Source organism: Dendrobates tinctorius, unplaced genomic scaffold (genome assembly GCF_039654945.1).
Source record: "Dendrobates tinctorius isolate UK_male_01 unplaced genomic scaffold, ASM3965494v1 ptg000378l, whole genome shotgun sequence".
Taxonomy (NCBI): domain Eukaryota; kingdom Metazoa; phylum Chordata; class Amphibia; order Anura; family Dendrobatidae; genus Dendrobates; species Dendrobates tinctorius.
Genome location: NW_027362044.1, coordinates 641286 through 656791, shown reverse-complemented (window position 1 = coordinate 656791; position 15506 = coordinate 641286). Strand labels below are relative to the sequence as shown.

The 15506-nt window shown below is 47.1% G+C and overlaps 1 protein-coding gene across 5 annotated transcripts in view; it reads right to left on the bottom strand.

The window, feature by feature from the left end:
• Positions 1-794: 794 nt before the first annotated feature.
• The window catches only part of RECQL4 (RecQ like helicase 4), a 268983-nt gene continuing 254271 nt past the window's right edge, over positions 795-15506 (bottom strand). For all 5 annotated transcript variants that reach the window (XM_073563098.1, XM_073563093.1, XM_073563095.1 and 2 more), the window contains one exon: positions 795-1064. In XM_073563098.1, coding sequence (XP_073419199.1) covers positions 943-1064 — 122 coding nt within the window. In that variant the 3' untranslated portion in view covers positions 795-942. The remainder of the gene's footprint in view (positions 1065-15506) is intronic.

Sequence of the window (15506 nt, the reverse complement as noted above, 5' to 3'; positions counted from 1 at the left end):
GATGTTGAAATGTGTTTTGGGGGATAAAGTTAATTTGCTAGGCAAATATTGACTTTGAAAGTAATTGCTGTTAAGCTGATCACTCTTTATAACATTCTGGAGTATATGCAAATTGCCATTAGAAAAAATGAAGCAGTAGACTTTGTAAAAATTAATATTTGTGTCATTCTCTAAACTTTTGGCCATGACTGTACTGCTAAAACACTCGAGTGGTGTAAGGGGAAAAGTGTAAATGTTCTGGAGTGTCAGAAGCACAGTCCAGACATTAATCCATTGGAGAATCCGTGGTCCAGCTTAAAGGTTGCTGTTCACCAGAAGAAACATCTAATATGAAGTATGTGGAGCAGTTTTGCCTTTAGGAAAGGGAAAAAATCTCAGTGGCAAGATGTGGAAAGCTCAGATTTATCCAAGGTGACTTACAGCTATAATTGCTGCAAAAGGAGGCTCTACAAAATACTGACTTTAGGGGGTTGAATAGTTATGCACACTGAAGTTTTCAGTTATTTAGTCCTATTTGTTCTTTGCTTCACAATAAAAAGAAACCCAAATGTTCATAATTATAGGCATGTACTTTAATATGAAATGATGCAAACCCTCAAAAAAACAAAACAAACAAACCTGAAATTCCTGATTGTCAAGTAGCAAAACACATAAAATGTCAAGTGGAATGGGAGGAATACTTTTGCAAGCCACTGTAGATACCGGACCAGATGGTGGCAAGAGCCCATAGATCAGTACCCCAAAGAAAACTTACTTATGGAGGATTAAAGTGTTACTGAGAAAGTGGAGAGAAGTCAGCGGTTTCCCAATTTATTAGAAACAGAAATAAATATAAAGTTTTCACAGGTTATTATAAAACTGTACACAGTCCCAGAGCTCCACTGCCTCGTGCAAGTGTGATCCGCCATTGACCCGGACAGATCCGATCAGCCGCCACAGCAGTTACTTCAGTCTGAGAATCTCCTCTTTACACAACTGCATGACTTTGTTAAAATCCAGATGGAGATACTTCCTCCAAAACCGTCGATCTCTACCATAAACCTGAGCAGGATAACATGGGCTGCCTAAGAGACAAAAACAATATTAATAGTCCATCCTATGTGTCCCTCTGCATTGCAAATAATCTGTGGTCACCATATAGCTCTACCACCCCAGATGGTCTGTGACCACACTATCTACGAGAGCTCAGCTTTATTCCCTGCAGTGTAATCTCTGCAAAGGTCACAGAGCATGGCCACTACGCTCTCTGCCTAGGAACCAAGTGACAGGGACAGCACACCTTCCTGCACAGAGCATGTTCACTACACTTTGTATATTTTATGTAAGGGGTAAAACAGGATTTTGGTTGCTTACCGTAAAATCTGTTTCTCAGAGTCTTCATTGGGGGACACAGAAACCGTGGGTGTGTGCTGCTGTCACTAGGAGGTTGACACTATGCATGAAAAAAATGTTAACTCCGCCTCTGCAGTATACACCCCTCCGACAGGCTGTAGGACAATCAGTTAGTGAAAAAGCAGTAGGAGGAGACATTATCATGCAAGTCATCATATATTCATTACAAGTAACAAAATCATGGGAGGGCGCTGTGTCCCCCAATGAAGACTCTGAGAAACAGATTTTACGGTAAGCAACCAAAATCCTGTTTTCTGTTTCGTCTGATTGGGGGACACAGAAACCGTGGGACGTTCAAAAGCAGTCCCTGGGGAGGGAGAAGACAGAAACTTCCTTCAGGTCGGAGAACTCACCACTGCCGTCTGCAAGATTCTTCTGCCTAGGCTGATGTCCGCTGAAGCATAGGTATAGACCTTATAGAACCCTGAAAAGGTATGCACGGATGACCATGTGGCAGCATTACACAACTGCATGGCTGATGCCCTGTTGTGTACCGCCCAGGCGGCGCCCACCGCCCGGTTGAATGTGCCTTGACCCCCAGCAGGGGACACCCTGTCCTTCACCCGGTAGGCTTCCAGAATTGCCATTCTGATCCAGCGGGCAATTGTTGCTTTAGAGGCCAGGCAGGCCTCTTCTCACCCCATTGGGGATAACAAAGAGCGAGTCCGCCTTCCTGAAGGGAGCAGTCCTGGCCAGATAGACCCTTATCGCCCTGACCAGGTCTAGCTTATTCAAAGAACGCTCAAGAGGATGGGTTGGGGTGGGACAAAATGACGGAAGGATTATATCCTCGTTCAGGTGGAAGGCCGATATCACCTTGGGAAGAAAGTTAGGAGGAGGCCGCGAAACAACCCTGTCCTGGTGCATAATTAGGAATGGAGGGCGACAGGACAATGCCGCTAATTCTGAAACCTGCCTAATAGAGGTGATGGCTACGAGAAATACCACCTTCCAGGACAACAAAGACATGGGAGCTTCCTGGAGGGGTTCGAAGAGTTAACCTGTCAAGGCTTCCAGGACCAAGTTAAGATCCCCTGGAGTCACAGGGGATCTGTAAGGAGGGGCCGTATGTGCAGAAAGGTCCTAACTTGTAAGCGGGAGGCCAAATCTCTTTGATAAATAATAGAGAGAGCAGATACCTGGCCTTTCAAGGAACTTAGGGCCAGACCGCCATCTAAGGCTAGTTTCACACTAGCGTATCTACACGCAGCGCACGGCGCCGAAACCCCACCCCTTGCCGCGCCCCCTCCGGTCATCTCCCTACTATCGCACAAGGCTGCATGCGATCTGCGCACCCTATCTTTAGCATTGGGTGCTCAGACTGTGCGCTGGCCGTGCGCTAGGATTTTTGCGTGCGCTGCGCACTTTTGAAGGTGCGCCGAGAGCACCAAAATGCAACATGCTGCTTTTGGCGCACCTTCAAAAGTGCACAGCGCACGCAAAATCCTACTAGCGCACGGCCAGCGCACTGTCTGCGCACCCTATACTAAAGATAAGGTGCGCAGATCGCATGCAGCCGCGTGCGATAGTAGGGAGATGACCGGAGGGGGCAGGGCTTAGCGGCTCTGTGCGCTGCGTGTAGATACGCTAGTGTGAAACTAGCCTAACCCTGCCTGGAGAAAAGCTAGGACAGATGGCAGGGAACAGAGCATAGGTGTGATGTGATTAGACACACACCAGCCAAAGTAGGCCTTCCAGGCTTGATAATAGACCCTGGAAGAGGATGGCCTCTTAGCCTGGATCATTTTATTAATGACTCCAAAATGGTCCAAAAATCCCACTGCTCTCAGTATTGTGGTTTCAACGGCCATGCCGTCCAATTGAGCAACTGTGAATTTGGGTGGTAAAATGGTCCCTGAGCCAGAAGATCTGGTCTGTCGGGGAGTCTCCAGGGGGTGCCTGCGAGAAGATTGATAATTTCTGCGAACCAGGCCCTCCTGGGCCAGTACGGGGTGACCAATAAGACTGTCACCCCTTCCGCCTTGATCTTTAGCAGTTTGGGCAGGAGAGGAAGGGGAAGGAACAGGTAAGGGAGTCTGAACTGTGTCCAGGGAATGACCAGCATGTCGACCACTATTGCTAGAGGATCACGGTATCTTGGGACAAACTGTTGGACCCTTCTGTTCTGTCTTGATGACAGGAGGTCCACGTCTGGAGTCCCCCATAGCTGGCATAACCGACGGAACTGTCCTGGTGTAAGAACCATTCTCCTGCCGCAAGCCCCTCCCGACTGAGGTCGGCGGCCGTGTTTTCTGTGGGAATGAAAACTGCCAAAAATTGCCAGAATTGCGGTTTCAGCCCAGTTGAAGATTCTGGATACCTCAGCCAGTGCCCGGGAACTTCTGGTTCCCCCTTGGTGATTGATGTATGCCACCGCCGCAGCATTGTCCGTTTGAATCCGGACTGGCTGGTTGTTGAGGTATCTTTCCCAATGTAGAAGTGCTAGGAAGACCGCCCTCAGTTTTAGAATGTTGATTGATAGTGAGGATTCTTGCCTCGACCATCATCCCTGGTCCGTCAGGTGACGGAATACCGCACCCCAGCCCAGGGGACTGGCATCTGTAGTCACTACCTGCCAGTGGACAGGGGGAAAAGGGTATTGCCTCTGAAGCTGTCACCATCCTTCCCAGGATTCTCATGGCAGCACAAAAGGATAGAAGCTGGAATTTCAACAGAGAGCGAATTCCCTGCTGGAGGGTAATCCACTTTCTTTCTGGGAGAAAGACCCTCGAGGTGCGGGCGTTGATTACCATTCCTAAGATTTCTAAGTATTGTGTTTGCCTTAGGTGAGATTTCTCCCTGTTTATGATCCAACCAAACCGGGACAGAGTGTTTAAAACTACCGCTAGATTTTCCTGGGCCTGAGCGAAGGAGGGCACCTTGACGAGAATATCGTCGGATATGGCACCAATATTATGTCTCTGCCTCTTAATATAGCTACCATCGCTGCCACAATCTTTGTGAAAATTCTGGGGGCTGTTGCCAGCGCAAATGACAGGGCAACAACCTGGAAATGCTTCTTTTGGACAGTAAAACGCAGAAACCCCTGATGTCCCTGAAAAATGGAGACGTGTAGGTAGGCGTCCCGGATGTCTATGGAACATAGGAATTCCTGATCCTCCATAGATGTAATTACCGACTGAATCGATTCCATCCTGAAATGGCGTAAGCGGACCCATCTGTTTAGCCTTTTGAGGTCTACTATGGGACGAACTGAACCATCCTCTTTTGGTATCACAAACAGGTTTGCGTCAAAGCCGGCAAAACGTTCCTGCTCGGGAACGGGGACGATTACTCCTGCGTTGAGGAGAGTCGATTGCCGCAGAAAAACCTAGAGCCCTAGCAGCGTCTTTTGGTTCCGATAGAAAGAAGCGATCTCGCGGGAGCACGTTGAAGTCCATCTTGCATCCTGTCGATACTACCTCCTTTACCCAGATATCCTCTACTGAACGCTGCCAGACATCTCTGAAGAGAAGGCGGCCTCCTAGTCAGGGAGAGGTACTAGAAAGGGAGTTGGACTCCCTGCTGGCATCAGGCTGAAGTGGCTCTGCCCGGCCCTGATCTGGTAGTTCTGTTGTTGGAACTGCGGGACTGCCATGAAGGGGTGGCTTGAAAGGATACCTTCCTCCTATCTCTCGGTGCTTGCGACCTCTGTGGGCCCTGAGCATAAGTGCCTGTCACTGGGGTAAGGCGAAAGGGCTAAAAGGGCTGAGCCCTACATTTGAAAACATATTGACGAGGCTTGGCCTGGAGAAGAAGGAAGCGTGTACCCCTGTTACATCCTTAATGATTTGATCTAGCATTGACCCAAAGAGCCAGGTGCCCTGAAATGGCAGATTGGTCAGTGATTTCTTTGACGACAAATCAGCCTGCCAAGCCTTTGGCCAGACCGTCCGCCGGACGGCTACCACGTTACTTTTTTCTTTGAAAAAATTTTTTATTGTTTACAAAAAAACACACAAAAACACCACACTTGATTAAAAACCATTAAAAACAATAAATTGGGACAAGCATGGTCACCGAAGCAATTATATAGATGATGGTCAATATTGTAAAACCACTGGCTGCAAATACTCCAATACTCCTTGGGGCTCACCTTATGGGCTATGTAAGCCTTATATATCTTTCCACGTGCGTAATAAGCTTTCTGTACTTTTATTTATATATTATAGGTTGATTACTTTCTTTATGAAATGCTATACATTGAATTGCAACTTCATGTGAAGGGCCCATTTATGATAATTTGTGCAAAGTATGGCTCTATAACTTCCATGAGGTTCACTCGGTGGTTGTTTGGCTTTGCGCATGCATTCAGTAGTTTGACATGTATCATTAATATCATGAGGTTTAAATGCCGGGCTGGGACTCATTTCCTGGGCAACCTGGCTTTATCTCAGGATCGGTAGCTCCGATATAATGACAACTGTGTATGGGGGGTCTTTAGCTTTCTAGTAGTCTCTGGCAACACTAACCCTTTGTTTTCTGGGTAAAGCTACAGTGCATATACACTTTCTGCATATGTGTCTTGTATGACCTTCTCTTAAATCATTTATGGTATTAGTGTATGTTTTCAATACATGCGCTATATATAAGACACAGGAGCGCATCAAGAATACAAATTTGATGCAATGAGTCTGCTTTTGTATTTCATTCCACATGATCGCTATTGCAGCTGAGCGCAACTCCCTGGTGACGTTATATACGTCAGTCATTTCTTTGTGTGGGCTCGCAGGCGCATTGTCCTCCAGCCCTAAGTGGGTTGGTTTGTGTCAGGATACCGTGATACATGGGAGCTTAGATAGTGGGCACTCCCGGCTGGCGCGCCATACGTCATAGCTATTCTATCTGGTTCATCCTTACTGCGCAGGCGCTGTCATTATCTAACCCTCTGTTTTCTGGGTAAAGCTACAGTGCATATACGCTTTCTGTATATGTGTCTTGTATGACCTTCTAAATCATTTATGGTATTCGTGTATGTTTTCAATACATGCGCTATATATAAGACACAGAAGAGCATCAAGAATACAAATTTGATACAATGAGTCTGCTTTTGTATTTTATTCCACATGATCGCTATTGCAACTGAGCGCAAGTGCAACTCCTTGGTGACGTTCTATACGTCACAGTTATTTCTTTGTGTGGGCTCGCAGGCGCATTGTCCTCCAGCCCTAAGTGAGTTGGTCTGTGTCAGGATACCGCGATACATGGGAACTTAAGACAGCGGGCATTCCCGGCTGACGCGCCATAGGTCAAAGGCTACTCCATCTGGTTCATCCTACTGCGCAGGCGCTGACATTAACTGACCCGGAGCAGCATACACTTCCGGGCTAGTGACCATTCATCGCCGCTCTGTCTCCTATATCTCTGCGCCGCAGGCCACCAGCTGGTATGAATTTAATGGTAATTATTTGGTCTTAAATACTGGTACACAATGAAACCAGACACATACACCTTGAGAAAGACACTATAGGTGTCGGAACGCGTGGGTCTCCATTCTTAACCACCTATGCTGCAGGAATAGAGCTTAGATGACGGGGCGACTGTGACCCCCTTCTCCCTGACTGTCTGACTTGCGGTGATGTATTAACTCATTTGTCCGCTTCTGTACTCCCAGTTCCTTTTTTGCAGTAACTAGTGTTTCGCCAACTTGAGACATATGTGAATGCATTTTGATGGGAGCTTCACCTAGGGGGAGCCTGCTATCATACTAAAATCAAGTTTTGGAGTTGATAACTGTTATGGGTACAGGATATTTTTATCCGGAATATTTATGAGGAAATTATGAACTGCTCTATTATTGCCCGGTCGTCTGCTTTTTGTATGTCTATTGATGAAAAATGAGCCATATTAGCAGCCTGACTATATGATTTCAGCTGAACGTAATAATTGGAGTATTTGCAGCCAGTGGTTATACAGTATTGACCATCTTCTATATAATTGCTTCGGTGACCATGCTTATCCCAATTTATTGTTTTTTATGTTTTTTAATCAAGTGTGGTGTTTTTGTGTGTTTTTTTGTAAACAATAAACATGTATTTTTTCAAAGAAATTGGTATTTTGTGTGTGATCCTACATATATGCATGGTCTTTCTCTTTCATGTAGCTCGGATTCTATCCTATCATTGGGATCTTTTAGGGCTGCCCCACTGGCAAGTGAGAGGACTGTATTGGTAGCAAGTCTGGACACTGGTGGATTCACCGAAGGGGAGGCGGTCCAGTTGGCGGTGAGATCTGGAGGGAAGGGATATAGAATCCCAAAACGACTCTCTCTGAAATCGACTGGTTGGGTTTTCCCTTTCCCTGGCCAACACTTCCTCAAAATCCTTGTGGGAGGCGAAAACCCTAGAGGGGGACTTATGACGCTTAAATGAAAAAGCCTGATCATTAGGTTTTGATGGGGTGTCCCCAATGTTAAAAGGTCTCATTGACTGCAGTAATGAGGCCCTGAACCATATCCTTGACCTGGGACTGTTCTGGCCTGTACTCAGAACCCTCCTCTGAGTGTATCTCCGATAATGCCTCGCCTGATTCTGGAGATGAGAACCGGGAGGAGGCAGACAGCCAGAGGAATTCTGGCGGTGAGATGGAGTGAGAAGGGGACCTGGGTCGATGGTCCTGTCTAAACCTTTTACGGCCTCTAGAAGGCCCAAAATGAGGCTCCTTTGATGCTCCTGTGTCCACAGGAGTCTAAAGTGGCAATCTGTTAAGCGCTGTTACCAAGGTCTGTGATACCCTGGTAAGGACAGCAACGGACTTGGATAAGGAAGAGGCCCATCCTGGACACTCGCTGTCTCCCGTGGCGATGGATGGCCCCTGGGTGGCAGGCAAGGTGCTTCCACCTGCTCCAGGGGTAATATGGGAGCTCTGACAGGCAGAACGGGGGGGGGGGGGGGGCTGCACCTGCTCTCTGTCGTAGGTGACCCCATAGGTCTGCTGCAATCTGAGCAGAGTGGCGAGGACTGACCTAAAGTAGGCCTGACATTGCATTTGGTACATACAAAATATTAGACCAAGGTCACTGAAGCGGATGAGGGGGAGGAGCGGGACTGCTCTCCCTTGGGCATGATGACAGGTTTTACCTGGTGCTGACCGTCAGGGGTAGAAAGCGGAGGGAGCAACCTGTAGTGCAGTACTCACATACCCACGACCTGTGTGCCCGCCGCAGCTGCCGCCCGAAGGCTGATGAGGGTGAGAGTGAGGTGAACAGCCCTGCCTAGAGGCCTTATGAAATCCCTGCCCGGAAGCGGTAGGCAGGGCCCTGCTCTGGCCTCCTGGAGCACCAAGATGGCGCTGGTACAGGAAGAGGAAGCCGGGGGCGGAGCCTGCTGGAAGTCGGACTCTAGCGTCGGCCCTGCTTGGCTCCTGCTGGAGCCCAGGGCCATAACGCCGCCACGGGAGGAGGCTGGAACCGCGCTGCACCACGTGCTTGAAAGTGTTGGCTCTTAAAATAAGAATAGAGTCATGGGCTGTAAGCCCGAGTGATTACAGCGGTCACATTTAGCCAGAGCGGCTGGTAAGCGGATCATACAACGCCTCTTACCTCCAGTTCACACCGTAACAAGGGTCGGTTATCTACGTGAAAAGATTGCTGTCCCAAACCTTTTCTGCAGGGCGTCTCACTTGATCATCAGGCTCTGGAGGGCGAGTGATGGGAGACGAAGGTCAGGACCAGGAGCTGCCACCTGAACACGAGTCCTGTGTTAGGAGATAGGGTCCTGCCCGTGGGATTCATGAGGATATGGGGTGGCAGTACACGCCGTACTCATAATACCAGTGTGGGAGTACAGATGTAGCAGCTCTACTCTGTATCCCTCCATGGTTACCTGAAAAGGAACGACGCACATTGAGGTAGGTATGGGTCTGCGAGAGACCCCTGTCCACCTCCTGCTGACACTAAGCAAAACTGATTGTCCTACAGCCTGTCTGAGGGGTGTATACTGCGGAGGCAGAGTTAACATTTTTTTCATGCATGACAACCTAGTGACAGCAGCACACACCCACGGTTTCTGTGTCCCCCAATGAGATGAAAGAGAAAGCTCATCTCCTCCCTGCACAGGTCACAGAGAATGGCCACTACGCTCTCTGCCTAGGAGCCAAGTGATAGGGACAGCACACCACCAACCTGCACATCTCACTCTGCACAGAGCATGTTCACTACACTTTGTATATTCTATGTAAGGGGTAAAGCTCATCTCCTCCTCCCTGCACAGGTCACAGAGCATGGCCACTACGCTCTCTGCCTAGGAGCTAAGCGATAGGGACAGCACACCTACCTGCACATCTCACTCTGCACAGAGCATGTTCACTACACTTTGTATATTCTATGTAAGGAGTAAAGCTCAAGCTAAGCCCCAGAAAACTAGAGAGGTTGGTAACTACGCATATTGCAGACCCCTGATCCTATCCACACAACTAGCAGTAGCCGTGGAGCGTACCTACGATGATCCTAGACGCCTCGTCACAGCCGGAGAACTAAATAAGCCTAAAGCAAGAAAAGGGGAAATCTAAACTGCCCCAGAGCAGACCCCAAAGCAATAGACAGCCCCCAAACGTATTGACGGTGAGACAAGATGAAAACACAAACACAGATAGAAAAATAGGCTGAGCAAACGATGGGGCCCACACTAACTAGAAAGGCCAGGAAAGTAAAGATGCTGTCTGCAATCACGCACAAAACCCTGCTAAAAAATGTCCAACACTTTCTGATAACAAAAACCCTGAAGTCGCTAGACTTCAATTCCCTATATCAGCACTCTGGTATATTCTGAAGACAGAGCAAAAAGAGACCAATCTGATCAGGGACAAAAAGCAAACTGGCATAAACAGAGACATAAGAATGGAAATTCAGCACAGCCCCAGTAGGGGCTGGCTGACCACAAAAACTGAGTAAACCAGACCAAATCTTATGTGAAAAAATAGCAGAGCACACTTAGCTTGAGGAGGCAGGAACAAAACTGGAAACCAGAACCTCAGGGCAGAAAAAAATCACCAGCACAAAATTAGGGAGTCGGCTGTCTTAAATCCAGTTAGAGACTCCTGATGTCCAATCACAGTCCTCCTCCTCAGGTGGCAGGTCTCTGCCATATAGATCAGCTTCATTACCTGCTGTCACCACCAGAGGGAGCCGGGATGGAGAACTCATGACTGCTCTGTCAACACAGCCAGCTTCACCACCCTCACCAGAAGCCAGAGGTAAACCAGAAAATGAGTTCACAACAATGTTCACTACACTTTGTATATTCTATGTAAGGGGTAAAGCTCATCTCCTCCCTGCACAGGTCACAGAGCATGGCCACTATGCTCTCTACCTAGGAGCTAAGCGATAGGGACAGCACACCTACATGCACATCTCACTCTGCACAGAGCATGTTCACTACACTTTGTACAGTAGGGGAAATCAGTATTTGATCCCTTGCTGATTTTGTGAGTTTGCCCACTGACAAAGACATGAACAGTCTATAATTTTAAGGGTCGGTTAATTTTAACATTGAGAGATAGAATATCAAAAATAAAATCCAGAAAATCACATTGTATAAATTATATAAATTTATTTGCATTTTGCAGTGAGAAATAAGTATTTGATCCCCTACCAATCATTAAGCGTTCTGGCTCCTACAGACCAGGTAGACCCTCCTAATCAACTCATTACCTGCATAAAAGACAGCTGTCTTACATAGTCACCTTTATAAAAGACTTCTGTCCACAGACTCAGTTAGTCAGACTCTAACCCTTACAACATGGGCAAGACTAAAGAGCTTTACAAGGATGTCAGGGACAAGATCATTGAGCTGTACAAAGATGTAATGGGCTACAAACCATAAGTAAGATGCTGGGTGAGAAGCCGCTTGTTCAATAGTAAGAAAATGGAAGAAATACAAAAGGATTCAATTGAAATCGACCCAGGGCACCATGCAAAGTCTCACCTCGTGGGATATCCTTGATCATGAGGAAGGTGAGAGATCAGCCTAAAACTGGGGGGGAACTTGTTAATGATCTCAAGGCAGCTGGGATCATAGTCACCAAGAAAACCATTGGTAACACATTACGCCATAGAGGTTTACAATCCTGCAGTGCCCGCAAGGTCCCCCTGCTCAAGAAGGCACATGCGCAGGTCCTTCTGAAGTTTGCCAATGAACACCTGGATGATTCTGTGAGTGATTGGGAGAAGGTGCTGTGGTGAGATGAGACCAAATTTGAACTCTTTGGCATTAACTCAACTTGCCGTGTTTGGAGGAAGAGAAATGCTTGATTATGACCCAAAGAACACCATCCCCACTGTCAAGCATGGAGGTGGAAACATTATGTTTTGGGGGTGTTTCGCTGCTAAGGGCTCAGGACTACTTCACCGCATCAATGGGAGAATGGATGGAACCATGTACTGTAAAATCCTTAGTGACAACCTCCTTCCCTCTGCCAGGACATTAAAAATGGGTTGTGGCTGGGTTTTCCAGCAAGACAATGGCGCAAAACATAAGGCCAAGGCAACAAATGAGTGGCTCAAAACGAAGCACATTAAAGGGAATCTGTCACCTCATTTTTGGCCTATGAGATGCGGCACCGCCATCAGGGGCTTATCTACAGCATTCTGTAATGCTGTAAATAAGCCCCCGATGTAACCTGAAAGAAAAAAAAAAAAATAAGAGATTTACACTCACCCCGGGGTCCGGTCCGATGGGTGTCACGGTCCGGCGCCTCCCATCTGCTAGAGATGATGTCCTTCTTAATTCTGCTGCGGCTCCTGCGCAGGCGTACTTACTCTTCCCTATTGAGGGCAGAGCAGAGTACTGCAGTGCGCAGGCACCAGGAAAGTTCAGAGAGGTCCGGCGCCTGTGCACTGCAGTACTTTGCCCTCAACAGGGCAAATAATGTACGCCTGCGCAGGAGCCGCAGCAGAAGTAAGGAGGAGGAAGTCATCTCTAGAAGATGGGAGGCGCCGGACCGGACCGCACCGCGACATCCATCGGACTGGACCCTGGGGTGAGTATAATCTAACTCGTTTTTCTTATCTTTCAGGTTACATCGGGGGCTTATCTACAGCATTACAGAATGCATTACAGAATGCTGTAGATAAGCCCCTGATGGCAGTGGCCGCACCTCATAGGCCAAAAATGAGGTGATAGATTCCCTTTAACCCCTTTACCCCCAAGGGTGGTTTGCATGTTAATGACCGGGCCAATTTTTACAATTCTGACCACTGTCCCTTTATGAGGTCATAACTCTGGAGCTTCCATGGATCCCGGTGATTCTGACATTGTTTTCTCGTGACATATTGTACTTCATGTTAGTGGTAAAATTTTATTCATATAACATTTCTGGTAAAAGGGTAGGAAAGAAAGCGCACCGATCTAAATGTAAATGTATAATTAGATCGACGGTGAATATAGGGGTCACTCACCTTTTATAAATTTTGATATTTTGCATATAGGTCACTTAGGACCATTAGGTGTTCAGAGGAGGATTTCTTCTGTGGTCGGTATGCTGCAAATCCCTGGCACTCATACCAAGTAACCATAAGAATGTTATCCAATAAACTTTATACCAGGCTATTTGCGCTCCCGTAGGTGTGGGATCCAAGGCTTCTTATTAGCCAAAAAAGGTTTTTAATATTTCTCAAGAAAAAGCACATACAACGCGTTACGACAGTATAAAATGTCTTCCTCAGGTTATTGTGATAAGTGTTCCAAAATTGTGGCTAGCTTTATATGAAGTAGTGTTATGCTAAGTAGGGTGCGGACCACTGAAATGGGCTCCTAACACCCCCAGTATAGAGCTGCTAGACAAGTGAGAAGTCTACAAGGGGACATAATGGTAGTAAAAGCAAATACATTATATAAAAAACATGAGAAAATTAGATTATATCAGATAATATATAAAATATGTTAATGAATATAAAATCACAATATAATTATATAGCGAATTTAAATGGTTATATGTGATTAAAATACATTTAAAACACATCAATTATATATAATCGTCTTATCGTGTGGCTGTCTGTAACCGAAATCCCGTGGCGCTGACTGGTGGCCGTGACCACCAATCAGGCGCAGTCGGGCGCAGCGCTTAATCTGTAAAAAATAGAATTAAAATAAAAATAAGGTTATACTCACCTTCCGACAGTGTCCGATCTCCACTCCACGCACCCGGGCTCGCGGTCCCAGTAATGCCTTGCGCCTTAGAGCGGAGGTGACGTCACTCTCGTGAGTGCGCGACGTCATCAGCGGTGTTTCGCGCAAAGCATTACTGGGACCGCGAGGCCGGGTGTGTGGAGTGGAGATCGGACGCTGTCGGAAGGTGAGTATATAACTTTTTTATTTTAACAGAGACCATGCATGCCAGGAAAGGGGGGTGACGGGACAATACACACCAGGAAAAGGGGGTGAGAGGGACCATACACACCAGGAAAGGGGGGTGAGGGGACCATGTTTACCAGGAAAGGGGGGTGAGGGGGACCATACACACCAGGAAAGGGGGGTGAGGGGGACCATACACACCAGAAAAGGGGGGTGAGGGTGACCATGCATACCAGGATAGGGGGGTGAGGGTGACCATGCATACCAGGATAGGGGGGTGAGGGTGACCATGCATACCAGGATAGGGGGGTTAGGGTGACCATGCATACCAGGATAGGGGGGTGAGGGTGACCATGCATACCAGGATAGGGGGGTGAGGGTGACCATGCATACCAGGATAGGGGGGTGAGGGTGACCATGCATACCAGGATAGGGGGGTGAAGGTGACCATGTATACCAGGATAGGGGGGGTGAGGGGACCATGCATACCAGGATGGGGGGGGTGAGGGGACCATGAATACCAGGATGGGGGGAGGGGTACCATGTATATCAGGATTGGGGGGTGAGAGGACCATGTATATCAGGATTGGGGGGGTGAGAGGACCATGTATATCAGGATTGGGGTGGTGAGGGGACCATGCATATCAGGATTGGGGGGTGAGGGGGACCATGAATACCAGGATGGGGGGGAGGGGTACCATGTATGTCAGGATTGGGGGGTGAGGGGACCATGTATATCAGGATTTGGGGGGTGAGGGGACCATGCAAACCAGGATAGGGGGGGGACCATGTATATCAGAATAGGGGGGTGAGGACCATGCATATCTGGATTGGGGGGGTGAGGGGACCATGAATACCAGGATGGGGGGAGAGGGGACCATGTATATCAGGATTGGGGGGGGGTGAGAGGACCATGCATATCAGGATTGGGGGGTGCATTATTGCATTATTATTAAAACTTCATAAATAAACTACATACATATTCTAGAATACCCGATGTGTTAGAATTGGGCCACCCTCTAGTAGATTATAAAAGCAGTGCTAATTAGAGTTATGGAAAACACTTTTTTTTATAATCCCTCAATGACCTCATTTAATCCGTCCGGATGTTAAGTCCCCATTTTAGAAATCCAATAGGATTCTTTGCGATTTAGTTTATTGGTGCGGCTAGAGCCGCTCTCTGGAATTTGCTCAACTGGTGTAACTTTTATGTTGAATTATTTGTTGTGCTTCAAACATAAGTGTCGAGAGAAACTCTGTTTCATGAAGCCATTTTTTGCATTGTGCCTGTGGCCATTCATACGTGTCCTCAGGGACTGTGTAGTACGTCCCACGTATTGAACACCACAGGCACATGTAATGACATATACCACAAATTGGCTGTCGCAGGATAATGTCTGTGTAATTGGGAAACATTCTCCCGTGCTGTTACAGTGAATCCCAGTCGCATTGTGATCTAGGATTTTACAGCAACGGCACCTTTTTTAATTACATCACAAAGCACCAGTTTTTTTGTTGTTGTTGTTCATTTTATCCTTTTTTTGCGAGATTAATTTTCTGTCCCCCCGGTGATAATTGTTTTAAGTGGCTGGGGGCCACTTATAGTTTGTGCCCTACGGAACGTGATATTAGGTTTTTCTGGTAGAATTCTTTTCAGATATCCATCTTTTTTCAATAGATACCAATATTTATTGAGTATCCTCCTGATATCATTATTGTTCCGATTGTATGCCGTTATGTGCCATCTATTATTTCTCTTAATTCCATTGTTTTTATATATTTCATCTTTTCGTTTAAATAAACATTCGTCCTGCGTTTTTTTTT